This window comes from Sceloporus undulatus, chromosome 1 (assembly GCF_019175285.1).
Source record: "Sceloporus undulatus isolate JIND9_A2432 ecotype Alabama chromosome 1, SceUnd_v1.1, whole genome shotgun sequence".
Taxonomy (NCBI): domain Eukaryota; kingdom Metazoa; phylum Chordata; class Lepidosauria; order Squamata; family Phrynosomatidae; genus Sceloporus; species Sceloporus undulatus.
The window spans coordinates 334564788-334592663 of NC_056522.1; the positions used below are offsets into that span (position 1 = coordinate 334564788).

A 27876-nucleotide genomic window follows, 5' to 3' on the forward strand; every position below is an offset into this window, starting at 1 on the left:
GAAGGGACGCTTACGTAAGTGGACCAATGGGCGGGGCTGTCTCGTGACACGACCCGGAAGCGGAAGTCCTCGAGAAAGAAGCAGGAGCGAAGCGTCAGTGGGGTGGCGGTGGTGACGTGACTCTTTCGCTGGTTGCCTGGATGCGGGGGCGAGGCTAGCTTTGCCTCTCGGCCCCGGGCCCCAGCCGCCGCCGGCTTCGCGAGGCGCCCCCGGGACAGCTGTTGCGCCGCCCCGGAGCCAGGCCTCCGCCTCCTCCGCCGCTTCGGAGCCAAGGAGCTTCTCTTCCCGGTGAGTTCCGTGGAGGCAGGGGCTCCCGAGTGGCTGGGCGCCGTCCGGGGAAGCCCAGGAGGACGCTGGAGGACGCACGGGGGAAATGTAGGACACGAGAACCACAACAGCTAGAAGCGCTAATATGAGTAAATAAACCTCCGTGGTTCTTAGGCGTGTCTGAAAATGGAGGACGCTCTGGGAGGGTTTAATGTAGGACACGTCCTGGGAAAGGAGGACGCCCGGTCACTCTCTCTCGCGCCGAATGTAGGACGTGGCCGAGTAAAAGTTACAAGCCCTTGATTGTCTTGAGTCCTTATATTGGGAGAAAGGCAGGATATAAGAAATAACGATAATAAATGCCAACCCATGCTTCTTAGTCAGGCTCAAAATGGAGGATATTTTGGAAGTGCTCCAGGACAGGAGGCTGAAGTCTCTCTCGGCTGTGTCCTGGAAAGGAGGACGCCTGGAGCCCCTCTTGCCTGCCTCCTCCAGAAGATGCTGCTGCCCAGCTGCCTCTCTCCCTCCTAAACCCGAGGCATGGAAACAGCTGGACTGCAGGAGGGCCCTTCTCCAGCACCGACTCAGCTGACCAGCAACAGCTGCAGGCCGTTATTAGTGCGGCTGTTAATGGCCTCAGAGGAAGTCCGCTGGTGCTGGTGCTGAAACCCCAGGCCTTGAGCCACCATGGTCCAAAACACACTGCAGAAGCCATCCACTTTGAGACGGCTTTAACTTGACCTGGGCCAACGCTAGGCAGTCCTGGAAACTGTAGTTTTGTGGAACATCCAGCCTTCTCTGTCAGAGACCTGCGATGACACATTAAACTGGCGCCACAACAGATTACAATTCCCAGGATGGACGGTTTCCACAGCGTCTTTTGGACACATATGTCTGGTGGTTCTCTTAATACTTACTTATTCTCCAGAGCTAAGCTGTTGAGCTTAAAGCCAAGGCTCTGCCTCATTACTCAAATGAAGCTCTGGGCAATTCCCAGAATTGCACTTGACATTAAAACATACATACACAGAAGTGGCAAGATACTTAGCGAATGCATCATCATTTACAAACTAAGAACGTACAGTACTGTTTTGCTGTTGTTGCTGTTGTGTGCCTTCAAGTTGTTTCTGACTTACTGCGCCCCTAAGGTGACTCTGTCCCGGGCTTTTCTTGGCACATTTCTTCAGGGAGTGGGGTGCCATTGCTGTCCTCTGAGGCTGAGAGAGTGTGACTTGCCCAAGGTCACTCAGTGTGTTTCATGGCTGAGCAGCGATTCAAACCCTGGTCTCCAGAGTCACAGATCAGTGCTCAAACCACTACGCCACTTGCTTGCTGCTTATGTATTTACTTACTTTATATGCTCATTTCAGGTTGGCAGTTTCACAGCAGACCCTGCTTGCAATTCAGACAGCACTTTTCCCTCCCCACTGCAGAGCTTATAACTATCCTGGAAAAGGTTACTATATATGTGAGATGGCTTTAAGTAATTTGAACACAATAGTAATAGCCAGAACCACCATTTATTGTTCTCTCCCGAATCTTCATCTAGTTCAGATGCTGTGCATGAACTGATCACAGTATTTAAAATATTCTCATTTTGCTGTCAAATCCAGGAGTCCCAAGAAAGCTCAAAAATCAAATATCACTCTATTGAAAGCTAACAAAGCAGTGAAATTGTAAGCATGTTTTGTTACAAATAAATCTTTCTGCATTTTATGGAGCATATCAAGTAGTGAGATTCAGGAGTATAGTTTTGTTCTCCCTGCACAGTAATTCTTTCCTCTTCAGGTTCATTTGAGAATATGCTGCCTATTAGAATGAATGATTATTCACTTTATTTAGTGTTTATATGCTTGCAAGCAGGGAGGTGCCGGTCAATAGGGAAGGAAGTCATAAAGAATTGTGAGGCTGGGCTGTTGGCTTGCTGTTTTTGCTAGAAAGTACAGGTGCTGAAACAACCAGCTACTGGAGGCAGAAACGGAGATAAAATGAGAGCTCTTGAGATGTCACCTGTTGATGCAAGATGACATGATAGACAAAGCAAATGCACTTTCCCCTCCCTACAGTTCTCATCATGATAAGTTATTCATCTTACATTTAGAACTACTGTAGTAACTTAAGTAATTAAGGGGCCCGTACAGACAGGCCAAAATAAAGCTGCTTTGGATCACTTTGGAGGTATGCTGTTTCAATGACACATGCATCTAAAGAGGCCAGAAGCTACGCCAAAGCTTAGGGCTGGAGCCTTATACATCGTTTATCGTAAATGATGTTTAGCTTATACATCATTTAAACGGCATATCTCCAAAATGTCCTGAAGCAGCTTTATTTTGGCTTGTCTGTACAAGCTTTAAAAATATTTGGATGAGTCAGCATATTTCTCTCAAATGTATAGGTACAGTACTGGGAGGTTGCTTTTTCTTTCGTAATATCATATTTGTGTACTTTTAGTTGAATTTTAAATTTTCACAGAACCTGAAAATATTTAGTGAGATATAACTAAATGACTGAACTGTTATATAGTATGCTTTTGAATGCTGGTTGCAAAACACATGGATAAATTTTGTTCGATAAGAAGGGTATCACATTTGTAAAAAAAAGTTGCAGTTGGATGTTAGTGTTATTTATTTACTTCTTTAGCATTTATTTAGTAAAATGTGTGCCTTCAAGTCATTTCTGACTTATGGCGACCCTAAAGCCCTATCACAGGGTTTTATTGGCATTTTTTCCCCAGGGAGTTTGCCATTGCCATCCTCTGAGGCTGAGAGTGTGTCACTTGCCCAGGGTCACCCAGTGGGTTTCATGGCTGAACGGGAAGTCAAACCAAGTCCAATGCTCAAACCATTACATTATACTGCACCGTATATCAAGATCTTAGGGCTGCTTACAAATAGCAGCAGGTTAAAAACATTAAAATAATTGAAATGAGCCAAAAACATATTATACAATATAATGAGATAAAAGCATTTAAAAATTAAATTTAAAACTTTTAGAAACTATATATAAAAAACTTTGGATTTAATTAATTAGACACTGCAGCTTTGGTGAACAGCCACATTTTAACTTGGCCCCTAAATTTCATGAGTCTTGGCACTAGTCGGACCTCCATGGGGAGAGTGGGCCTTTGGTAACTAAATAAATAATAGATAAATTTGGTCTGATCCAACATGGCTCTCCTCAAATTCCTGTTTCAAACATTTTATTTATTTATTCATTCATTCATTTCATTTGTATTTATTTATTTATATCCCGCTCTTTTCCCAGGACTGGGACTCATGTATGCCACCTTCCTCTCAGAGTGGGACCCAAGGCAGTTTCCAGAAATAGTAAATTTAAAATGTTTCCAATAAAATTTATAACCAATTCAAATAATTTCATGAAAAACATTAAAATAATGTTTAAAAACAACCAAAACTTTAAAAGATTAATAAAACACCCCCAATAAAAAGTTCCCTTACTGATACATTAAACACTTGCTTAAACAGAAATGACTAGCAAAAGCAAAAAAAGGAGGGGGCCAGCCCAGCCTCCTGTGGAAGGGAGCTCCAGAGGTTGGTAGCAGCCACCAAGAAGGCTCTCTCTTGTGTCCTCACTAAGCGAACCTGTGATGGTGGTAGGACTGAGAGAAAGCCTTCTCCTGAAGACCTTGCAGCTCTGGCAGGTTTGTATTGGGAGATAAGTCTTTCAGATAGTCTGGACCCAAGCCATATAGGGCTTTATAGGTCATGTCCAGCACTTTGAATTGTGCCCAGACACAAACCAATAGCCAACAAAGCTGTTTTGAGAAGGGATTTGTATGCTCCCTATAACTAGCCCCAGACTGCAACATTTTTGACCCACTGGAGTTTCCAAACAATTCCCAAAGGCAGCCCCACAAATGGAATGTAATCAAGGCATGCATCACTGTAGCCACATCTGAAGTGTCAAGGAATGAGTGCAGCTGGCTTGTGTAAATGCACTTTTGGCCACTGCTGAAACCTGAGTATCCAGGCTCAAAGTTGTGTCCAGGAGAACACCCAAGCTGTAAACTTGAGATTTCAAGGGGAGTGTAACCCCATCCAGCACAGAATCCCTATTCCCTGACTCCCTGATGATAACATCTGCTTAATCGAAAGATGAGCCTATTTTGTTATGATTTGGTTTTATGTGTGTTCCATTAACATGGACTCCATTGCTTTATGGCATTGTTTTTAAACAAATGTGGAAGGTCTGCACATATGTGGCTTATAGGTCAGATCTGGCCTACGGGTATCGTCCACTGGATTTACTTCCTCCTCAGGCCCTGAGTGCAACAAGGAGAGAAATATTTTCTGTTAATCCTGATCAGCATTTGGGGGATTTCTAGAACTTTCCCACTTCATCTTTCCTTCTTGGCTCTTCTGCCCTCCACTGAAGACCCCCTATGCGTCTTAAGAGAATGTTAAATGTCCCAGTTTGCTATTGAAATTCAGTGGCAAACTGTTAAATACATTTTAGTCAATGAGGGAGAAACAATATTTTAATCAGAAATATAACAGCAAGTTACATTACTGTAATTATATTTGCATTAGATTGATTAATTATTAATTTGCTCTTTCATATTGAAAAGGGATATATTTGTAACATTGAGCTTCACTATTTGGATAATCCAGAATGTTAAAAACATTCTACCTATAAATAAATGTGGGTAAAGTTAGTTAACTTTAGTCCAAAACACACTGCAGAAATAATCCAGTTTGAGACTGTTTTAGCTGCCCTGGCTCAATTCCAGGGAATAGTGAGAACTGTAGTTTTGTGAGACATTTAGCCTTCTCTGTCAGCTCTGATGCCATAAGAAACTACAGTTTCCAGGATTCTCTAGCACTGAGCCAGGGCAGTTAAAGCGGTCTCAAAGTGGATTATTTCTGCAGTGTTGTATGTTCTAGGACATCATCTGCCACCCCCTTTTACCCCCTCCTATTCCCTCTGTCTTTAGCTGTAATCTCTGCAACACCAGGCTAACAGTGTAGTAATACAAAGTAATTCTGGATTGACTTGATCTTGAGTAGTCAGAACCCATTAACATTATAAAAAAAACTACTCCTGGTGGAAATGAAAACTACTAGAAACTGTATTTTAAATATAATTATAGAAATCATGATGAGGCCTGCACCTCAAAAATTGCCACTACACACTGCTGTAGGAACAAGAACCACCATTGCTATTCGTACAAGAACAACAAAGGGGAAATCAGTCTAGCCTTAACTGGATATAAGTGCCCACTTCTAGATCATGACTGTTCTGCACCTTGATTTGCCTTTTCTCTCTGCTCCCCTTTGTCTTGTCTTGCAAGGTGTGTCTCATTTTAAGTGCCATTTTGGAAGGTAGTTTTTTCAAAAGTAGGGTTAACTGCATGATAACAACAATAATACATACACCTGTTAGTTGTTTGCCTAGTACTGTAATTATTCAGTGTTGAGAACCTTGGGTAAGAGGAGGTTGTCCAGCTCCACAGCTAAGAACTTTTCTTTGTTAAGCAAGCCTTTAAATGACATTAACATAATTAACATGTTCATTGGCATGATTGTGATGTGTTTAATCCATAAACATTTGATTGTGAAAAATACCATTGTGTTTATAGTAACATGTGCTTTTATAACACAACAGATGGACCCTCCCAGATAGTTTGACCATGGAGAAATAAATAAGAGATTATAAGAATGTATCTCTAACAACATATTTAGCAGATGTAACCAACAGTCAAGATCATAATCATCATGAACAGAGCAAAAGGGAAAAACAGACACCTTGCAGAGACGAAGGGATTTTCCCACTACACCAAGTTTAAGGGTACCCAGTTGTGATGTATTAATCTGAGAAATATTGTAAAGATTAATTCTTAAGAGTAAATCATTGAAGAGACTGGCTCAAGACTTTTGTTAAACAGTTCTTTCAGGATCAGGTGGTAAGGTTTTGGATGGATATTTTAAGTGACAGAATTGCTGACATATTCATTGTTCTACTGTTCCTTTGAGGACTCATAGTGAACGTGTGCATATTAGCTTTCTTGTAACTTACTGTGAGAGTCATTTTATCATAGGTGGTATTGAGTTTTAATTACTTTTTAGATAGTTGTATATGTTTTTAATCCTAATATCTGGTCACTTTCAGGTCTTAAGGAATTATGGAATTTTTGCCTTTTTTTAAAAACTTCATTAGCAAAGGTGAAGAGATGGGATATTTGGTAGAGTTTGTGACTTCCCAAGCATTACTGGCAAATTTCCTCTCTTCCATAATAAAAAGATAAAAAGGGAACTATGTATACAAGGAGTCATTATAAGAAACTGGAGCGCTTTCCATGATCCCTCCAAAACTCTGTGAAAACAGGCACAGTTACTCCGAGTAAAATAATAAACTTCAATTTCCAGTCCAGAGTACTCAAACAGCCAGATTTGTCAGAAAGCCTTGAAACATGTGAATAGCCATAGGAAGTACATTTCTATACCACTTATCAGCACACTTAAGTATTCCCTAAGCGGTTTACAGTGTGTAAGCTAATTGCTCCCAACAAGCTGGATACTCCTTTTAGTGACCTCAGAAGGATGCAAGCCTGAGTTGACCCTGAGCCCCTGGCTGGGATTGAACTCACAATCTTGTAGTTTGTGAGTGAGTGGCAGCAGTAAAGGCATTTAACCACTGCGGCACCAGGATTACAAGCATCAGACTTCACAATTACATTTGCATGGCAGAAAGAAGCCATGGAAATTTTGGAGACATCAGCAGAGCAATCACATTTGGATAGGTCTTATTCTCTCTCTGATTCAGAGGAGCCCTTAAAAGAAATCAGTTGGTCCTTGTACAAGCCTGGGGATCAACCTACACTTCTGAATGAGGCAAAAACCTCAGTGCTCCCCCAGCCACTAATAAAGTTTTCCCCAATTCATTATCATTTGATATTATGGGAGTACAAGCATGCTGTTTGCAAATTCACAAATTAACACATGAGACATTGCAGCTATTAATCTCAAAAGCAAAGCAATCTATCTTCTGCATGTTCTCAGAAGCCCCTGTGAATTTAACACAGTTTTTCTGATCCTTTACTAAAGTATGATGATAGCAAAAAGTCTCTTTAAACATAAACCTTCATAAATTAGAAATGAAAATTATCTTAATGTGAGTAGACAAATTAAGTTATTAGCTGTTCTGCCTGGCATCATATGGTCAAGAGGCTACAGAATTAAGGGAACTATTTGATCAGTGGCAGAAAATGATATGCAGCTCCCTAAAGGATACAGAACAGTGCACTCCAAAGGGTAAAAATAAACCTCAGTTGGACAGTGTGAGACAAAATAAAATAAAATAAATATTTTTTTAAAAAATCAACCACAGGGGGAAAGGAACAATATTTCAGTAATAAAGATAATTTCAAAAGACTGTTCAATGTGCTAGAAAATCAAGAGGAGGAAAGGTGTGATCTAAAAAAAATGAAGTAGTCCTAGAGTTCTCAAGGGAAGGTAACCCATTTTATCAGTTTCCCTTTTCTACCCCGTGTTATAGAGGACCCTAATGTTCAGGCTGCAATTACTGACTTTGTCGCTTGAGCCAAACCATGTAAAATTACTTCACACTGGTGTACTGTCAAAATTCAGTTGTGGACATGCTTTCCTTCAGGTAACTCAGTAACTTCAACTTTGTTGCTTCTAAGATTCCAAGTTGTGTTTTGTAATTTTCCTAGGATGCATTGGAATTAATACAAACTGGAAAGATACTGCATTTTTTGAAGATCCTTTGCTGTGTGTGTGTGTGTGTGTGTGCAGGGAGAAACCCATTTAACCCGGTGTATTCGACACTGGATCCCTTACCTCATCTTTTGTAGAGGTTCAGAGTGAGTACACTACCAAATCCATCCGGATTTCATGGGATCATTTCCTAAAATGGAGACACCTCCATTTTGAATTGATCCGATGTGTGTGTGTGTGTGTGTGTGTGTGAATGCCGAGTAGGGTTTAAGTGCAATGGGGAGATTCAGGCACATAAACCGTAGTGAGAACATCAATATGGTATCATGTCACCACGGAAATCCAAATCTCCGTAGAACAAAAATGTAAGTGTGAATGAGACCCTGGAGGACTAAAGTTTGGGAATCACTGCGCTGTAGTGAAAATAGTCCTTTCCTGAACAAGAACTATTTGTTCTAGGCTCTTATGTCAGCTGAGAAAGTAGTGTTAATCAACACATTCCATAAGTTAGCAGTGGAGGAGGAACAGCATATCATTAGCCAGTTGCAGTGGTTGGTGAATAGTTCAGCTGGTTACTGTATTGTACAGAATTCTTACCCAAAATCCTTCTAAGGGTTGAACTTTAAAGTCTGATTATTGTTATGTACAGAAATAGAAGCGTCCTATTTCCAACTCTTCTAAGAACAACGTTGTTAATTAGTTAGTATCTCTACCTGTTTCTAATGTGGAATAATTTGATTGCTCTCTCTTACTATGTTTCACAGAGCTGCTAACCTAGTTACTGAAGATAAACTCAGCTGAGTTAGGCTGCTTTGAAAATAAGACTCAAAATGTTGAAGCAGAATTTAATTTACTACCTTCTGTATCTGTTGAGCAATAGCCTACAAATCTGTCCTGACTCCTATTTCATGCTGTGGTACACAAAACTGTATAGTTGAGAATATTACAATTCTCCAAACTGCTTGGCCTGTGCTAAACATACATTATACTTCACAGAACTCAGAATATGAAGATTGATCTGTCTGAGCTTACATAAATCGGGCTCTTGCCCATTTGGGTAATTTTTTTTGACCTCCTATTCTTACCAGTTTGTGTTTGTATCTGTGGCTTCAAGTTGCCTGTTGACTTATGGGTTTCATAGGGTTTTCTTAGGCAAGGAATATGCAGAGATGGCCTTCAGCACCTGGTATGCATTGGCATGGTCGCATCTGGGGCTGACTCTTTTTAGCTTCCAAGTTTAGATGGGATCTTACTACCTTCTGTACCTAGTGTGATATCATGGTCAGAGTGATGGACTGTGACTCTGGAGACCAGGATTTGAATCTCTGCTCTGCCATGGAAACCTACGGGGTGACTTTGGGCAAGTCCCAAGTCCCACTCTCTCACCCTCAGAGGACAGCAACGGCAAACACCCTCTGAACAAATCTTGCCATGATAAGTTCACCTTAGTGTCTCCATAAGTTTGAAATTATGTGAAGGCACACAACAACAACAACCTACTAGTTTATTGACCCTTTAATCTTTAAAACAGGGGATAGAAAAGTCAGAATAATGCAAAATAATTGTATAACTGGTGACAAAATAGCCTTTGTACCAGAAGATCTTATTTCCTTGTGAGGAATTCTAAAGACTCTAAGATTAGCGAAGGTGCCAATCTTTGTTCACTCTTGTTTATAATTTCTATTTGATTGTAAGTTGTGGGTCAGATAGGGCACCAGAATCAGACCTAGAAGCATACCAGAAGCAAATGGTAAATATGTGATTGACTGTGTGATCCTTTCTTAATCGGTGGCCTCTCTTTTGATAACTTTATAAAATTCTTAGTAGGCCACAGAGTGATTACATGCCAATTCAACTATTGTTTCTCTCTCAATTCAGTCTATGTCTGCAGTTCTAATCCCTTCAGACAGTTTATTAATTTGAGATAAAAGGTTTTCTGAAATGGGAAGAAAACATGCCTCCAAGAATATTGTTTCTTTGGAAACACCTCTCCTCACAGACCCTTTGGAACTTTTATTTTATAAAATAGTACAAGAAATCAGAATTTATATGATTAATTCCAGCGCTTCCCATCCCTGCATATAAATTAATTAAGCTTCACTTGATGTGAGTGTGCTGCCCATAACTGTAAGGAAACTTGAACAAGTCTACTCTGTAGAGTACTTGAATTCCTTATTTATTTATTTATTTATTTCCCGCTCTTTTCCCAGGACTGGGACTCAGAGTGGCTTCACAGTATTTTTTTTAAAAAGTACAATAAAATAAAAAGTACATTGAAAAGAATTTTTAAACTGGTCCAACATCGAACATCCCAGCCTGTCCTTATAGTAAATCCCTAAATGCCTGTGTGAACAGGTAGGTCTTCACCTGCCGGCGGAAGGCCATCAAGGAGGGAGCCATCCTGATCTCCCTGGGCAGGGAGTTCCAGAGTCTAGGGGCAGCCACCAAGAAGGCCTTCTCTCGTGTCCCCACCAACCATGTTTGTGATGATGTTGGGACAGAGAGAAGGGCTTCCCCAGAGGATCTTAGAGTCCGGGCCGGTTCATACCAAGAGAAATGGTCTGCCAAATAGTGTGGACCTGAGCCATGTAGGGCTTTGTAGGTAATAACCAGGACCTTGAATTGTGCCCGGAAACAAACTGGCAGCCAGTGAAGCTGTTTCAACAGGGGCATTGTATGGTTTCTGTAATCTGCCCCTGTTAATAGCCTGGCAGCAGCTCTTTGAGCCAACTGAATTTTCCAAACACTTTTCAAAGGCAGCCCCATGTAGAGCCCATTACAGTAGTCCAAACGGGATGTAACCAAGGCATGTACCACCGTGGCCAAATCTGGCTTCTCAAGGAACGGGCGCAGCTGGTGTACAAGTTTTAAATGTGCGAAAGCACTTCTGGTCACAGCAGAGACCTGGGCCTCCAGGTTCAAAGCTGAGTCCAAGACTACCCACAAACTGCAAACCTGTGTCTTCAGGGGGAGTGTGACCCCATCTAACACAGGCTGGATCCCTATTTCCTGATCTGCTTTCCGACTGACCAGGAACACATCTGTCTTGTCTGGATTAAGTTTCAACTTGTTTGCCCTCATCCAGTCCATTACTGAAGACAGGCACTGGTTTAGGACCAGGACAGCCTCCTTGGATTGAGGTGGGAAGGAGTAGTAGAGTTGAGTGTCATCTGCATATTGATGACACCGCACCTCAAAACTCCGGACAACCTCTCCCAGCGGTTTCATGTATATGTTAAACAGCATAGGGGACAACACAGACCCTTGAGGGACTCCACAGGTCAATGGCCAGGGGGTCGAACAGGAGTCCCCCAGTACCACCTTCTGAGTTTGCCCCTCCAGGAAGAAACGGAGCCACTGTAGAACAGTACCTCCAAGCCCCATCCTAGAGAGGCGGTCTAGAAGGATGCCATGATCGATGGTATCAAAAGCCACTGAGGTCTAGGAGAACCAACAAGGACACATTCCCCCTGTCCAGTTCCCTGCGTAGGTCATCCACCAAGGCGATCAAGGCTGTCTCTGTTCCATAGCCAGGCCTTTTTTTTTTTTAAATCAGTGCAGAAAATACAAAACTCTAAGGTAAAGTATGTGCCTTCAGGTTGCCTGTCAATTTAATCGCCACTTGAATTTTATAAAGATCTTTTAGGCAAGGAATACACAGAAGTGGTTTGCCATTGTCTTCCTCTGAAATGTAGCCTGCAGCACCTGACAGTCCCTGGAAGTCTCCCTTCCAAGCACTAACACTGCCTAACTCCTGAGATCAGATGAGATCTAGTCCCTTCAGGATATTAAGGCAGAAAAAGTAATCTATTATATTCTAAAAAAAGAATAAGTATACATAACAAGCTTGAATGGACTTATGTTTGCCAGCCTAGACACATCTAGATTTTGGGCTTTGGTTGCAAAAGGGACAACAGTGTAATGGTCTTTCTTATCAAATTACTGCATCTCATTGGCCACTTATTTTTTCCTCCCTTTTCACACATCCAGGCTTCCTAATATGGATATATAGTTGGCCCTTCTTATACATTGATTTTTTATACACGGATTCAAGCATCCACGGTTTGAAAGTGTTCTAAAAATTATAAATTTCAAATATCAAAGCTTGATTTTCCATTTTTTAAATAAGGGACACCATTTTGCTATGTCATTATATTTAAGGGGACTTGAGCATCCACGGATTTTGTTATCTATGGGGATCTTGGAACCAAACTCCAGCGTATAACAAGGGTCCACTGTATCAGTTCTTTCTTCATGCCCTTACTGGGACCCATTAACCCCTGATGAAATAAATTACCTGATACACTTTTCCAAAAAGGCCCTTCTCTTCCACTAGAATAAAACAATTGTTTAAAGAAATCATTTATTTTTATTCAAAGTGGTGAGATTTGTACTAAGTCACATAATTATCTTATTCTATGTGGTATCCATGATAGAAAATAATGTTTTACTTAGACCACTATTTTACATTTCTCAATACAGCCCCTTTAAAAAAAGCCATTTACATCTCTACAGCTCCAGTTCTCACTGCTTTTTGGACAAGAAGTTTAACAATATTCCATCTCACCAAAGATTTTATGTCTGTGAGTCTGCTGTAGTTGAGGACATCATCCACTGTTTTTTTTAAGCTGCCAACTGTATAAGTCCCTAGGGTACATATTTCTGACCAGTATCCTCTGTTCTTTGTCAAACAGACCCTCTTAGAACAAGTATGCACACTGCTAGGAGGAAATGATACTTTTTTTTCCTACTATGCAGGTTGCAAAATTTGCTGAGCTGCTAAAAAATTAAGAACCAGACATCTAAAATAAAATAGCAGATTATATAGGATCGTTTGCATTCTCCAGCATTTTAAATTTTTAAAAAAATATTGAAAGTTAGTAGTGCATTAGAAGGGAAAGTAGTAGCTGTAGTTTTTTTTCCAGATTTGGCTGCTATTTTGTATTTTCATGTAAATTGTGATGGTCTGTGGCTCTAAATAGTTATGCATATCTTCTCAAGAAAGTCTTCATACTTTCGTTCCAAAATAGGTTTAGGGTTATCATATTTACAAATTAGTTCACAAAGAAGAGATAGCACATAGCTTCTTGTAAGTAAGAAATTAACAGTCTCCCACTCTTTTCTTATAGATCATATTTGAACTGACTGTGAAGTTGCCAAAATGGTGCTAGCAGATCTTGGGAGAAAAATAACCTCAGCATTGCGCTCACTAAGCAATGCTACCATTATCAATGAAGAGGTATGTAACCTTTGCATATGTGTTAAAAAAATTAGAGTAAACATGACATTTTCATCACTGTCACATTTAATTTAGCTTTGAAAGAACTGTCCTACATTAATGTAATATAGTTGAAATTCTATTTACTAAGCATGGCAGCTGCTTAAAATGTCATATGTGATAACGTAGCTTTAACCTCACATAGAGTATTAATCTATGCGCTAATTCCATTTGTTAACTAGCTCAGAATAAGTTCATATTGTTGGCATAGTGTAAATCAAGAGTGGATAACTTTAAAGACATTGTGGGCCAATTTTCTGCCCACAGGATTGTCATGGCCACACAGCTCCCAATATACAGAAATAATGAAATATCAAAACCACAAGTGGCTGAAATACTGTTTCTGGTTTTGAGGATTGCCTGCACCATGTTTTATTCCAAATTGCAGGCTTCCAGGAGCAAACAAATAATCATGTTTTGCCATAGAAAGTCAGGAGCAGGGAGGGCTTACAAGAAAGTTGTTGGAAGAATCACTCCCCCCTCCATGCCTTTATTCGATGATACATTATATTTTGCCACTTTTTATTTATTTCTCACTAAGTCACATGGCTATATGAAGGAACACCTGAAATTTTCTACTTCATTTTGACCTAATTTGAAATATGCATGGTACAGTAAAAAAAATCTTACTTGTTTCTGAAGTCAACTTTGTTTTCTCCTTATTAGGTTTTAAATGCAATGTTAAAAGAAGTATGTACAGCACTATTGGAAGCTGATGTCAACATAAAGTTAGTGAAGCAACTAAGAGAAAATGTCAAGTGAGTAAATAAAATAAAATAGCAGTTTTTATCTCCTACACAGGTGTTAGTTTACTTCATGCTTAATTGCAACCCTTGAAAGATGCACATAGTATTATTTGTACTTCTTGATTTAGTACCCAGCTTAAAGCAATTTAAACCTATACTATATATAATGACTGACCTATAATATGTTAGCTCAAGAAGTGTTCTTCTGACGTATTTACAAAACCCGGTATATGCATACATTGCAATATAGAGATTATAAATATATAATGACACTTAAAATTCAGAGGCTTTAGTGACATTATCCTGGGTGTGGGTGTTTGTATATGTACGTACAACATTGTTCTGACTATGAAATACATACACATATTTCATGCACAACATCTTTGTGCATTGGTATTAAGCTTCCAGTGTTACTTAATTGACATTAATATTCTTAGTTTATTTATCCCCTGCTCCTAATTATGTTACAGTATGTCCCATTGAATGCAGCAGAATAACAAAATATTCTTATTCTGATGTAAGGCTTACATATTTTTTCCTCTTGAACTACAGATCTGCTATCGATCTTGAAGAGATGGCTTCTGGCCTCAACAAGAGGAAAATGATCCAACATGCTGTCTTTAAAGAACTTGTTAAGGTAAAATGGATAAACAGTAACTGGTTTTCTAATCTGTTTGTCTTTAATATAATCAGACATTCATGGGTTCCTTATTTGTCTTAGCAATTTTTTTTTACTTCACACCCCCATTTCATATGTAGCTCTTACATAGTTACATGTGGTTACATACAATCTTACTGAGACAAGAAACTACAAACAGTTAGTTGAACATAGTACGGTAGATTATTACTGAAGCAAGGTTTGCCCTTGACACAAGTCACATTTGTTCATTTCACTTCCTAGGCCAGACCACAATTTGTGCTACAAGAGGTTGGATGTGATATCTGAATTGACTAACAGTCCTTGTTCTGCCTCTGGAGTTCACTCTTCCTAGAGAGAGGAATACTGAACAGATAGGATAGGTGGGGGAAAGTAGACAGTTCTTAAATATGACTGTAAATTTGGAAGCCTTAGTGTTATGTCTAAGTTGAACCATAGTGTAGTTTAAATGAATGATTACATAGATTTTACATCACTTGCATAAGGTAACTCCAGTTGGTTAGCTCTTATTGCTAAGTTAGCTCTTATTGCAAAACTAGCTGTAAATGCTGTCTAAAAGGCTTCTCCCAACTGTGGCAAAGCTCACAATTAGCCTTAACTGTGGCATGTGGAGCGACCTATCTATATAAATGATCCCTTTAATACCCCTAAAATTGCTACCTGGCATATGACTGTGATTAAGCAAAAACTGATTAAATGAAAGCATGACTGCTTCCCTATTGCAGCCTCTTCTCCTCCTGCATTTGTCCATGTAGTAATCATGCAAAGCAAGCATATTTACGTATACCTGCTTAACACCACCTCTCCAGATAAGCCAATTTTTTTTTAGAACACTATGTTTCTCATTTTTAGGTTCTGTGGGAACTGCTGTTTGCCACAAGTAAATTGGCATACACTAACTATAATACAGTTGGCCCTCAGTATCTGTGGGGGATTCGTTCTGGACCCCCCGTGGATACCAACATCTCTGGATGTTTGAGTCTGCATTGTCCATAATGACGGTGTGGCTACGCTGCCTTTGGGGACAATGGAACTTTACCTGAATGGTAGGCCAAGGGTGGCAAGGAAAGATGGCCACCCCTGAGCCAGCCAGTGGGACCCCAACCTTCATCCTTCCTCCTTCCCTTCAGCCTGGCTGGCTGAGCCAGTGATGGTCCAGCCGCCCAAAGCCAGCCTCGCTGCTTTCACCGCTGTCAGACAGCATGGGGCCACTTCCTTCTTTGCCACCACCACTTCCTCCTCCTCCGTTTCAGTGCGGGCTTGCCATTCACGGATGCTTGAATCTGCAGATGGCAAGTCTGCGGATACCAAGGGCCTACTGTACTGTTTATTTCCCTTACCCACTTTGAAATGCTTCTCTTTAAAATTTGTGAATAACTTTATTCTGTGCCTGGCATAGCTACTAGACCAGCAGCACTTATGGTCTCTTAATGGCTGTAAGCAAACCATCTTAATGGCTGTAAGATTAAGTGTATTTCTTGACATCAGTTTTCTGCAGTGGCATCGCTAGGAGAGTGTGGGAGGTGCTGACCACACCAAGTGACACCCTAAGGGCATGCGACACCATGCTCCTCAAATATCTGCCTTTTGGTAGAAATGGCCTGGGACATTCACCTGTGCCTCTTTAAAATACTGAAGAGATGGTGTGAGTGGAGTGTAGCTTAGTGGCAGGAAAAAGGAGAGGTGCCGGGTTTTTTTTAAATTAAATTTTACATTTTAATTTAAAAATATATATTTAAAAACATCACCTTTTACCAAATTTTAATTGGAAACACATGAAACTATATATGTGTAAATGCATTTAGGCTGTGTGTATGATATTGTAATTTAAAAGTATAATTTTAATTTTGCTAGTTTTTATGTTATAACTACAGTGGGTTCTTGATATCCGTGAGCTTGCCATTTATGAATGTCAAGCCCCATTGTTTTGAAAGGGGGCTCATGCATAGCCACATGCATGTTGCAGCTGCCATTAAAATCAATGGGACTCAAAGTCCCACATTTTTTATCCACAGGGTGGTTCGGAATAGATCCCTTGCAGATAGGAAAGGTGAACTGTATTACCATTACATTAATATACAAGAATTAGAATTAATGAGCCACATTAGTAAAAAACAAACAAACAAAACCAGCTTCATTTATATACTGCTTTATACTGAACTAACAGTGTCTAAGCAGTTTACAATTGTAAGCTAATTGCCCCCAACAATCTGGGTACTCATTTTAGCAACCTCGGAAGGATGCAAGCCTGATTCAAGCTTGAGCCCTTTTGCTGGTATTGAACTTGCAACCTTATGGTTTTGAGTGAGTGGCTGTAGTACAGGCATTTAACGACTGCACCACCAGGGCTCATAACATTACTAAGGATTCTGTACAGTGTGTTATGGGAGGAGGTCAATTGGGGGGGGGGGTGACGCCATGAGTTACCGCACTGAGTGACACCAACTCAAGTGATGCCACACATTTTCAGTGGCACTATGTGTGACAAGGGGATTTGAAAGGATTATAAGAGCCATTTGGGCTAGAAGTAGTGTAGCTTGATCTCCTATAGAATGCCTGTGTAGCAGATAGTGTTCCTTTAATTTATCACTTCTAAAACTGAGAGAGAAACAGGAATATTGAAGAAAAATCTGCTGTTGAAATTGCATTCCTTGTAAACCTTGTGTATGTTTCTCTGATTCTAGAAACTATTATGTGAATTTGAGATCACATACTGTACATACTGTACTATTATTTTACAGCTTGTAGATCCTGGAGTCAAAGCCTGGACACCAACAAAAGGAAAACAGAACATAATAATGTTTGTTGGATTGCAAGGAAGTGGCAAAACAACATCATGTTCAAAGGTAACACTGCAGTTTTTAATTCTTTAAGTAGGCATCAATGTTTGTGAATATGGCTGAACAGCCTTTTAATATAAGCAAATTGGAGATCTCTATGCAAATGTTAATAGGCAAAAATCTTACTAGTCAAAGATGTCAGGAGCTCAGTATTTCAAAACTGATTTTTTTTTAGATGTGCTTCTTCCTTTATTTTGTATGTTGGTTTTTTTTTTTTTGTGTGTGTGTGTGTGATTTTTAAATTGAAAACTGACAGTTATACAAATAAAATATTTCGTACTATTTACCTGAACAATGGCATGTAAATAGGCCATACTTTTATACTAATTATTGGCCTGTTACAGACTGCCAAAATAAAGCTGCTTCGGGACTCTTTGGAGGTATCCTATTTAAATGATGCATGCATCCTAAGAATCCGGAATCTGCACCAAAGCTGCACTCCAGTGCTTAGGAATGGAGTGTGGCTTTGGCGCGACCTCCGGACACTTAGGACCCATGCATCATTTAAATAGCATACCTCTAAAGAGACCCGAAGCAGCATTATTTTGGCCGTCTGTAACAGGCCATTGTTTGTGCTAAAAAGAGGCAGATTGAAGGGACAAGGTATATATGTCAGTCATCATATTGACTGCTGTAGAATAATGAAAACATGATATAATGTTTGTGGGAAGCATTTTTAATGTGCACTTGCACTATAATTACAACTTGGATTTCTTATTAACAGTTGGCATACTATTACCAGAGGAAAGGCTGGAAGACATGCTTGATATGTGCAGATACTTACAGAGCAGGTGAAATGAGTATTTTTATTTTTAGCTATTCTATTTTTGCCAGGTGTGCATGTTTTACATGGCTAACAAACAGTGTTTGCATTATACAGGCGCTTTTGACCAGTTAAAACAGAATGCAACAAAAGCAAGAATTCCATTTTATGGCAGGTATGTATCCTTAACCATTTTTCCCTGCTAAAATTAATTATCAAATTGAGTTCTGTACAAGCTCAGTGAACTAATTAGTATATTTTGATACATCTAGAACACTGATTCCTAATGTAGGAAGTACATGCCCCAGGGGCAATGGAAAGATCCAGGGGAACGGTGAGGGGGAAAGGGGCAACGGGCACCTTTAGTCAAAGTATTGATGTGCAAGAAAGACAAGCGGAACCAGTAGCCTTTAGGATCATAAGGGAGGGGTGAGAAATTAGAGCATGTGGTGTCAGGGGAGAAGTGCCAACAAAAAGGAGTTTTCACATTTGCGACCCTGCTTAAGCTTTGTGAGCTTTTGGGGGGAACTTGGCTGGTAGATTGAAGGTGCAGTGCTGCTCCAGCTTTCTTTCATCAGACAGACCAAAAGAAGAGGTAGCAGAAGAAACAATGTTGGTGTGTGTGTGTGATTTGAGGATGTAACAGGAAGGCACATCTTGGGGAAGGAGCCCTGGTGGCACAGTGGTTAAATGCCTGTACTGCAGTCACTTACAAACCATAAGGTTGCAAGTTCAATACCAGCCAAGGGCTCAGACTTGACTCAGGCTTGCATCCTTCCAAGGTTACTAAAATGAGTACCCAGCTTGTTGGAGGCAATTAGCTTACAGTTGTAAACCTCTTAGAGACTGCTTAGGTGGTATGAAGCTGCATTTAAATGAGGCTGCTATTGCTATCTGCAGTCAATACTTCAAAAGAGTCTTTTGCCTCTGTGTCTGAAAGTCTTTCCTTGCTGGGGAGAAAAATAAGAAGGTGACTGTGACCTTCTCCATCCTGGTGAAGACCAGCATGGTCAAGAGGCTTCTTGGTTGCTCCTCAGCCACTTGCTGCTCCCAGAGTGACCAAATGCAAAGGGAGCAGCAACTGAGCTGCTGATCAAGCAATGACTGAGAAACTTTTCACCTGTATCAGCCTTGCAGGAAAGACTGGCACCTTTGAGAGGCTTCTATAGAGGTCACTGCTCAACCAGCTGCTCAGTCACTGCTCCCTTTGCACCTAGTCACCTGAGGAGCAGCAATCGAGCAGTCAGACAGTTGGCCTTCCTTTTGATGTAAGGCTGGTGCAGGCAAGTTGGAGGTCTGCGCCTCTGCTACTGCCGCTGCTGTATTTACACATGAGAGAATAAGGCAGAAGAGGAGGTGGTGGCAAGCTGGGGGACAGCTGAGATAGATGCCGCTGGCCAGGTGGATGCTGCATAAACAGTAGACCTAATATCAAGAAATAGACATTGGGGGCACAAGGGTTGTTGCCCAAGAGGAAAGGGAGTGGTAGCCCCAAAATGTTTGGGGACCACTGATCTAGAATAAATATTATATAGTTGACTTTAATTATTAAAATACGTTTCATAACTCTCCAGATAAGCTTAGTTACTTGGAGTCTTTGTCCTTTCATTAGATGGGCAATCTAGTTTTCAACAGAGGTCTATAAGAATGCTATCATGTTATTTTCATTTAATTCTATTGAACAGTCCTCCTCTTACATGCAATACACACAGCTCTGATTCAGAGGCTTCAAGTATAGCTGCATGAACAAGTTCTTGCGAATATGTTATCCACTAGAAACGTTTAGATCATCAAACCTCCAAACTTGCTATTTTCTCTTGAACAACTGTCAGGGCTGGGTGGCCTTGTGTCCTCCCCAGGAGAGTTTAAAGGGCTGCACCCCCACAAAAAAAATTGAGAAATTTTCTTTGCTTCCATGTGCCCCACTGCATCCCTTAGGCATGGGGCAGCTTTTCCATAACATTTTTTTTATGGAAAGGCGGGGTAAAAATAAAAATTATTATTATTATTATTATAACTTAGAGGGCATTTGGGTGTATTTGAGCAATTTCTTTTTTTTTAAATTGGGGAATCTGAGAGTGCACTTTCCCTACTCCTGTTCTAGAACAAATACATCGGCATGCTTTCAATACCTTTTTCATGTAATTACTTATTGACTAAATTTGTATACTGTTTTTCATTGAAGATTTCAAAGCTGTTCTTAAACATGAATTAAATGAAGAATAAACCATCCAAATAAAATGTTTAATTCAATGCCAGTTTTGCTTTTACAAAATAAATTGCTGGATAGATTATATTGGGAGCTCTGAAAGAAAATGAAACAAATTGCATGTAAAATAATGCTTTCTGATAACTAAGAACCAGGGGAAATTGCCCCCCCCCCCACCCACTTGCAAGTAGCAAGAACACTCCACAGCTTTATATCAAGGTAGCTTTCTTTTGCTGTATACTGCTGTAGCACATACCTGTTCTTTCCCTCTATTACTGTAGGCCAGAATATGAAGAATATTTTCATTATTGAATTGTCAGATTCAATAGAAGGATGAACAATTGAGTTTTTAAGTAGGCACAATCCATTTCAGGTGACCTAAAATCCTAGTGGAGTATTACAGTAATAGAAAAAAATCTTGGGGGTGAGAATGACAGCGGCTCAGGAAGCAGAAAAGAAGTGAAAATTATACGCTACTGCTGTATGTTAACTAGAATGTTGAAGGGAGTAAGGCCATTGTTCCATTACCAGAAACAATGAGGTGGCCCTGGGGAGGTGAGGCTATCAGTACTAAGTACGCAGCCTGTCTCGGAAGGGGCTGCTAGCTAGCTGAAAAATGTGCACTTGCAGAGCAATTCCTACTACTTCTGTCTGTCAGTTTTTTGGGGAATTGGCCTCTCGGCTGCCTGGTTATAGCAGTTTGGGGAACCCATTTAGACCAAGGTCCAAGGCTGTTAGGTCTCTGGGTAAGATGGTTCTTTCCCCTATCCTAGGGGGCGAATTTCTTGGAATGTTTCTTAGGGGCCACCTTAGAGAAATGGGTGGGTCGAAGGGCACAGAAAGGGGCCAAACTAAAATTGATGTGGCCAGATGTAATATTTATCAATTAGTATGTTTTTCAATCAAATCTAAGGAGCATAGCTCAATTCTAAGTATATCTATTTAAGGCTAAGCCCCAGAGCAATAGCTTACCCGGACTGCAAAGAACAGTTTCATTCCATGCAGTAGTTTCCTCTTATCTCTGATCACTGGTTGGAGATAAAAGCAGAAGCTTGTGGGCTGGATGAGGAAAGCCCACAGGCTGCATCTGGCCAATAGATTGGAAGATCACTGTCCCTGGACTGCACAGTGGTGTCACGTGAAAACCATCTCATAATTTCACATAAGCATGTATTTGCCTGTTGGAACAGTTATACAGAGATGGATCCTGTGATTATTGCATCAGAAGGTGTTGAAAAATTTAAGAATGAAAACTTTGAAATAATAATCGTTGACACAAGTGGTCGTCACAAACAGGAAGACTCTCTGTTTGAAGAAATGTTGCAAGTTGCTAATGCCATAGTAAGTATTGTATCAGTAATAAAATACCAGATAATTCTCTAATAAATTAGCTTGAAGTTGTTACAATAGATTTGTCTTGATAGTTGGAATAAGTAATTTTACGCTGTCAGTGTTCTGCTAATTTGAGAAGTTTTCATGTTAAATTCCTTAAACTACCGTATATACTCATCTAAAAGTCTAAAAATTTATGCCCAAAAATTGACCCCAAAATTTCAGGTCAACTTATTTACAGGTCACGATGGTAATGTGATAGCAGCTCTTTCAGATTTCCCCATGCAGTTTCTTTCTCTCTTGAGCCAAGCAGAAAGAGTCCTGGGTGATTGATTGATATTGCTGTTTGTTTAAGAGTCCCTCTCCCACCTACGCAAAGGCTAAAACGAAAGCTGAATGCTGAAGCAAAAAGCCTCAATGAGAGTCCCTCTTGCCACAGGCACACAGACACACACCGAATGAGCCTCCAAGTTTTACCCTCAACCTATTCACAAGTCATGGCAAAATCCATAATTTTGGCCCCAAAACCTGCCCTCGACTTAATAATCTATATCAGTATAATATGCTGATATTCTTGCTATTTTATTTTCTAAAAATAACTGTAGAAATTATTCTTGTCCTGAAATGTTAAATATGCAGGTTCTAAAAAAGCAGATTTTTATATGTACATGTATGCAGCATGATCCTCAGCATGTGTACTTAGTCATAAAGTCATCTGGATTCAGTGGGACTTACTTTCAAGTTAGTTTGTACAGGAATCTTCCATGTCTCTGCTTAAAATGAGTGAAACAATCATGAACAAAAATGTTTGCTACTGAAGAAGTCATAAAACTGTGTAGTATAAATCCAGAATAAGTGCTGCTTAGTAGTTGAATAAATTGCCATGTTCCTTGATAATGTGTAAAAAAAAATCTTAACAAATTGTAAACTTTTTTTAGCAACCAGATAATATTGTTTACGTGATGGATGCCTCTATTGGTCAAGCCTGTGAATCTCAAGCAAAAGCGTTCAAAGATAAAGTTGATGTTGCTTCTGTGATTGTGACAAAACTTGATGGCCATGCAAAAGGAGGTGGGGCACTTAGTGCGTAAGTATCTTACTTTTTAATTTGATTTATATCCCACTTTTCTTCTGAGTGGGACTCCAGGTGGTTTACAATACAAGTTAAAACATAGGATCTGCAACAATATGGAGTATAAAAGTTAAAAAAGCACTAAACCAGGCCTTCGATTAAAGCATTACTTTTAAGACATTAAAAATAAAAACAAGTTAAAATACTTAAAATACATATTATACACTAAGAACAGCACACCCAGTTGCACTCACTCCACCCTGGTCAGCCAATGCTGAAGGCCTGCTCAAACAATAAGGTCTTTTTCTTCATTGTGGGGCTAAGTAGCACTCTGAATGACTCCACAGTAAAACAATTCTGAAAGTACAGAAACAAACCTAGCTTATGTTTTATCACTGAGTTAATGTTGAAGCACCTTTTTATTTTACTTTTTTATTTTACTTTTGTGGAAATAGAAACATTAAGAGTAAGTGTGGATACAGGTTTTCTTTTCAAAATTGTTTCTGATAGGGTGAAATCAGTTTTCCCAATAATAAAATCTAGGGACTGTAATATTTAATATACCATGAGCCTTGTTCTACCAGTCTGTTTACAAACAGAATTTTAAACAGGCTTACCCTGCATCAGTTGTGATTTACCTCATGATGATTTTCATATTAAGCTTTTCATTTGAGAACATTACAATATATTTTAAATACATCTTACTAAATACAGGCTTATACACTTTATTAACTCTACACCCAACTAACGTACAGTATATTTTGTACTATTTTGCAGAGTTGCTGCCACTAAAAGTCCAATCATTTTTATTGGTACTGGTGAACACATAGATGACTTTGAACCCTTTAAAACACAACCTTTTATCAGCAAACTTCTTGGTATGTATTGCAGGAGTTTCTTTCTAACACTGTGGCTTCCTCAGTCTTTACCTTTTCTCGTGGAGGCTTTATTTTTTTAAATTTTCTTCTGAAGATGGCTTTTTGTATTCCAGGTATGGGAGATATTGAAGGATTGATAGATAAAGTAAATGAATTGAAATTAGATGACAATGAGGCTCTTATAGAGAAACTAAAACACGGTAAGCTATACCAAAAATACTTTTATCATGCTCTTGAGTTGCTCAATATATTACTCGGCTTGTAAATGTGTTGTAGAAAAATGAGTGGGCAGCCTGATTTTGCTAATACCAAAATTTAACCAACGTCTTCTGTGCTTCAGGTCAATTTACCTTGAGAGATATGTATGAACAGTTTCAAAACATCATGAAAATGGGACCCTTCAGTCAAATCTTGGTAATTGTGGATGAAACTTTAAAACTTTGCATGTATAAAAAGATCTTTAGAATATTTTGTACTGTATAATTAAATTGCTATCTGAATTTTAAAATTGCATAAAGATATTAAAGTGTACTTGAAATAGATATTTACTATTTTCATATTGCTTTTGTAGGGTATGATCCCTGGTTTTGGAACAGATTTTATGAGTAAAGGCAATGAACAGGAATCAATGGCAAGGTTAAGGAAACTGATGACGATAATGGACAGTATGAATGATCAAGGTAACACTTCTAGCTGCTTAAAACTGAATAACAGATGTGCTGAAGTGTATTTATAATAATGTCAGAACAGTGAACATGCTTAATTGTCTAACTTTTATATTTTGTAGTACAGTGGGACCTTGCCGTTTGTGGATTAGAGCATCCGTGGACGGCAAGTCTGCATTGTCACCAATGGCTGCGTCTACAGGCAGTTGCGACAACATTGGAGACAACTGTATTGAAGCCTTCCCTCCCTCCAAGGCTTCTGCCCCAGTCTTGGCTTTAGGGACAGTTTGGAGGCAGAGGCTGGAGCCCTGTCAGCTGGAGGAAGCCACAGGGACTTGGAGCCTGGAGGTTCCGTCATGGGTGTTTGGCCTGGTGGAGGGCTCCAAGACCCAGCTTCGGCTCTCTCCAGCTGACAGGGCTCCAGCCTCTGCCTCCAAACCATCCCCAAAATCAAGCCTGCGGCAGCAACCTTGAAAGAGAGGAAGGGAGGGAGGAAGAGGGCATGTGGCTACGCTGCCATTAAGGACAAGGGGACTTGAGCATCCCTGAATTTTGGTATCAGCAGGGGGGGTCTAGAATGGATCCCTCATGGATACCAAGGGCCAACTGTACTTAAATTCTAAGATCTAAATCTTAGGGCTGGATTTAGACTTGCTCCTCTATGAACAGGAAGAGTTCTTCTGTTCATTGTAGAAACTGGATCTTGCATAAACTTCCTGTTGATGGAAGGGACAGGGTGATATTTGTGTCCATTTCTCCCTGAAACTCCCTGTACCATCTTCTGCACTTTTTGGAGGACCCTCTGTAGAAGAGTGGGAAGTGTCACTGGAGACTGCAAAAGAAAGGGAGAAATGGAAAATGTTGCTTTCCCTTCCTCTATTGTCAATAGAACCTTTAAGCAGAAGTTTGGAGTCAGCTCTGTGCTCTTATGTAAGTAACCTGTCTGATAAGACACTACAGTTTTACAGTGTAGTAATAGCTTTGGTTGCTGCATTTAGAAGTGGCATTTCTGTACATGAAATTTATTATAGAAAATGTGAGGATATAATATAGTATCAGTATTAAGTTTTTAATGTTAATTGTGTATTAAGCTGCTAGTAGAGAATTCTGGGCTGTTACCTTTTTTAAAGAAAATGCAAAAGCAAATTGGAAATTCGCTTGGAAGCATTTTAACATACTATGTTGCAGAATGAATGCCTTTCACTGTTTTTCTCATTACAGAACTAGATAGTACAGATGGGGCCAAAGTTTTCAGTAAACAACCAGGAAGAATCCAAAGAGTAGCAAGAGGTTCTGGTGTTTCAACTAGAGATGTTCAAGAACTACTAACACAGTACACAAAATTTGCACAAATGGTGAAAAAGATGGGTGGCATCAAAGGACTTTTCAAAGGTGAGAATATGATTATATGGAATGAATGTCTGAAACTGAATTAGTTGCTACATTTTAGAAACTTTAGTTCTAGGGTAACCTTAAAATCCATAAACATCACAGGTGCAGTAACATTTATGTGTATGGATTGAATTTTTAACAGGAATCGCAGAAGTAATTCCTTATAAATTTTCCACAAGGAGTTAGATATTTGTTTAATTTGAGGAACAGATTCATGTTCATAATTCTGTCCTAGAAAAGTATTATTTATCATGATTATCTGCTATTGAAAGATGATGCCAAGACATAAGTGGTAGAGATGAATAGACAATGGTTCCTCTCTTAAAAATAAAACTACACTTTCTAACAAATCAAAATTTATTGTCCAATACCAGAGTTCAGCATGTTCCTAAACCTAGTTGAATGATGCAGTGATAAAAATGACTAAATTTGATAGTTATTGATTATATTCAAATAATTCTGACCAGATAATATACTGCTTATGAATAGTACCAACTCTAGCAATTGTAGTGATTTTGCTTGTGATTTCATTAAATACAACTACCAGTACACTTATACTTCATACTCTAAATGTTTCTGTTGTGTTACCTTGTCATTTTCCTCTTTTCTCCTCATCCTCCTTTTTTCTTCCTTTTAAGGAGGCGACATGTCAAAGAACGTAAACCCATCCCAGATGGCAAAACTGAACCAACAGATGGCAAAGATGATGGATCCTAGAGTTCTTCATCACATGGGTAATGGTTATGATTTTTATGTTAATATTTTTATGTTAATATTACAGGTGAATGAAGTCCTTGTATTTAACAACTTCAGTGCTGTATACTTATGCATACTGTCCAGCAATAAAATCCATATTAATTAGAAAGTAACTGGCCAATAAAGTACTTAGAGAGAACCTTCAGTACATCTAGAAAGCGGTTGGGGAACTATAAGCCCTCCAAATATTGGATTGTAATTTCCAAGATTTCTCACCATTGCCTAATTTAGTTAAATTTGCTGGGAGGTGCAGCCCAAAAATAATTGGAGAGCCATAGCTATGCTTCTGTAACATAGACTAAACTCACCCTGGCACAGGCAATTATGTTGAAACAAATAGGTGCTTCACTGGAGTGTACTGGGATGAAAACATAAAATTTATTTTTGCCTCAATAATTTTTTAAAAAAACTCAGTTACACTAGACATTCAACAAGCTAGCCAGTCTTTTCATAAAATGCTTATGTTCTTTTCCCAAATGTAAATGATGGTTTATTGAAGAAAGTGAACTTTGTTGACTGTACTTAAATCATCATCAATAACACGTTGGTGCTAGATTTTAGCACCAAGAAAGCCATGTCTTCTTCTTTGGAGATTTTTGAACAGAGGTTGGATGGCCATCTGTTGGGGTGCTTTGATTTTGTATACCTGCATGGCAGGGAGTTGGACTGAATGGCCCTTAAGGTCTCTTCCACCTCTATGCTTCTGTGATTCTAAAACTGTATGTGACATGACAGGTTTATGTTTTTAAAAAATCAAGCCTAAAACAATATTTAGTACATGTTCCATTTAATAATGCTTCCTCCAAACTAATGTTGAAGTTTTAATACAGTATTTAATCTTATTCTCTTGTTCCAGGTGGCATGGCAGGTTTGCAATCAATGATGCGGCAATTTCAACAGGGTGCTGCTGGAAACATGAAAGGCATGATGGGATTTAATAACATGTAAAAAAAGCCTTAATAAACTGACTTGGTTAACCATATTTGCTGAAACATCAATAAAAGAATGAGATCTCCTATTTTTACAGTGGAGGGGAATGTTATTGCAGCAAGTGACACTTTTGAAACTTCAATTCTGAGAATTTCTAGATTTATTTCTAGAAAGTGGTTATATTTTTGCTTAAATTAGCTTTTTTCTGTTTTAATTTTGATGTTACATGGAGATTTAAGTTAAAAATTTAATCATGTACAAATTTAATATTTAGAGGAACTTTTTAATTGCCTTAAATGGCAGCCGTTATATTTGTAAACAATTCAAATCGTTGGTTAATACCAATATGTCACAAATATACTGTAAAATAAACTTAAGTGATTGTAAATTTAA

General features: G+C 39.3%; 1 protein-coding gene across 1 annotated transcript; it reads left to right on the plus strand.

Annotated features, from left to right (window-relative positions):
• The first annotated feature begins 42 nt into the window (after window positions 1-42).
• Window positions 43-27876, plus strand: SRP54 (signal recognition particle 54). The gene is made up of 16 exons (XM_042455969.1): window positions 43-288; window positions 13094-13203; window positions 13909-14000; window positions 14541-14625; window positions 17388-17492; window positions 18211-18277; window positions 18367-18424; window positions 21649-21799; window positions 22729-22877; window positions 23640-23740; window positions 23854-23940; window positions 24081-24154; window positions 24312-24420; window positions 25627-25797; window positions 26436-26531; window positions 27410-27876. Exons 2-16 carry the CDS (start codon window positions 13126-13128, stop codon window positions 27499-27501), a joined length of 1515 nt encoding a protein of 504 aa, XP_042311903.1. The 5' UTR covers window positions 43-288; window positions 13094-13125; the 3' UTR covers window positions 27502-27876.

What these genes read in the sequence shown, in the direction of transcription:
- SRP54 (XM_042455969.1), top strand. Translation starts at nt 13,126, where the DNA reads ATGGTGCTAGCAGATCTTGGGAGAAAAATAACCTCAGCATTGCGCTCA. An exon ending in AAACAACATCATGTTCAAAG is followed by an intron (nt 17,493 to 18,210) that starts GTAACACTGCAG and finishes TCTTATTAACAG; the next exon opens with TTGGCATACTATTACCAGAG. An exon ending in TAGAGTTCTTCATCACATGG is followed by an intron (nt 26,532 to 27,409) that starts GTAATGGTTATG and finishes CTCTTGTTCCAG; the next exon opens with GTGGCATGGCAGGTTTGCAA.